Raw genomic sequence first — 954 nt, 5'->3', positions numbered from 1 at the left:
TTAATGTACTTTCCTCTGGAATAGGAGATGGATAATTCCTTGACGGATCTGTTTAGTCTTTACACTATAAATGATTGGGTTCATCACGGGAGGCGCCAACATATAGACATTGGCCATGAAAACATGGAGCAAAGGAGAGGCATGCTTGGCAAATCGATGAGTCATAGACACTCCAACCATGGGAATATAAAGAACCAGAACAGCCAGAATGTGAGACAGACAGTTATTAAAGGCTCTGAGTCTCTCATTCCAGGTGGCTGTGCTCAAGATGCTTTTTAGAATCATTGCATACGACAGCACAATAAGTAGAGGGTCCATTACAATAATAAGTAAAACTAGAGCAAACCCATACCAGCTGTTGACACGAATGTCAGCACAGGCCAGGCGAATCATATCCTGATGAAGGCAGTAGGAGTGAGAGAGAAGGTGGGAGCGGCAAAAAGGGAGACGTTTGAGTAGAAAAAGAGAGGGAAGAACAGCCAGAACACAGCGGAGAACAATGGCTATTCCAATCCTGCCAATAACAGTGTTGGTGAGGATAGTGGCATAATGCAGGGGGCGGCAGATGGCCACATAGCGGTCAAAAGACATGGCCAGCAAGACAGAAGATTCCATGAAGGAGAATCCATGTAGGAAAAAGAACTGGGCAAAGCAAGCTTCAAAGCTGATATGCCGGATGTTGAACCAGAGAAGCTGCATGACTGTGGGCAGGGTGCTGAGGGTGAGACCCAGGTCAGTCAGGGCCAGCATGGAGAGAAATAGGTACATGGGCTGGTGGAGAGATGGCTCTGTGCGTATTACAGATAGAATGGTGGTATTGCCCACGATGGAGATAGTGTAGAGACAGCAAAAGGGGATGGAGATCCAGATGTGGTAAGCCTCAAATCCCGGGATGCCAGTGAGAATGAAGTAGAAGGGAATGTGGGTGCTATTAGTTACCTCAGACATGTTTAA

The 954-nt window shown here is 46.6% G+C and overlaps 1 protein-coding gene across 1 annotated transcript; it reads right to left on the bottom strand.

Moving 5' to 3' along the window:
* LOC101543942 (olfactory receptor 51Q1-like) lies at window positions 1–954 on the bottom strand. The gene has a single exon (XM_004618353.3). The coding sequence runs from the start codon at window positions 946–948 to the stop codon at window positions 1–3; it is 948 nt and encodes a 315-aa protein (XP_004618410.3). The 5' UTR covers window positions 949–954.

The sequence above is a fragment of the Sorex araneus genome, chromosome 6 (genome assembly GCF_027595985.1).
Source record: "Sorex araneus isolate mSorAra2 chromosome 6, mSorAra2.pri, whole genome shotgun sequence".
Classification (NCBI taxonomy): domain Eukaryota; kingdom Metazoa; phylum Chordata; class Mammalia; order Eulipotyphla; family Soricidae; genus Sorex; species Sorex araneus.
This window is presented reverse-complemented; position numbering and strand designations above follow the sequence as displayed.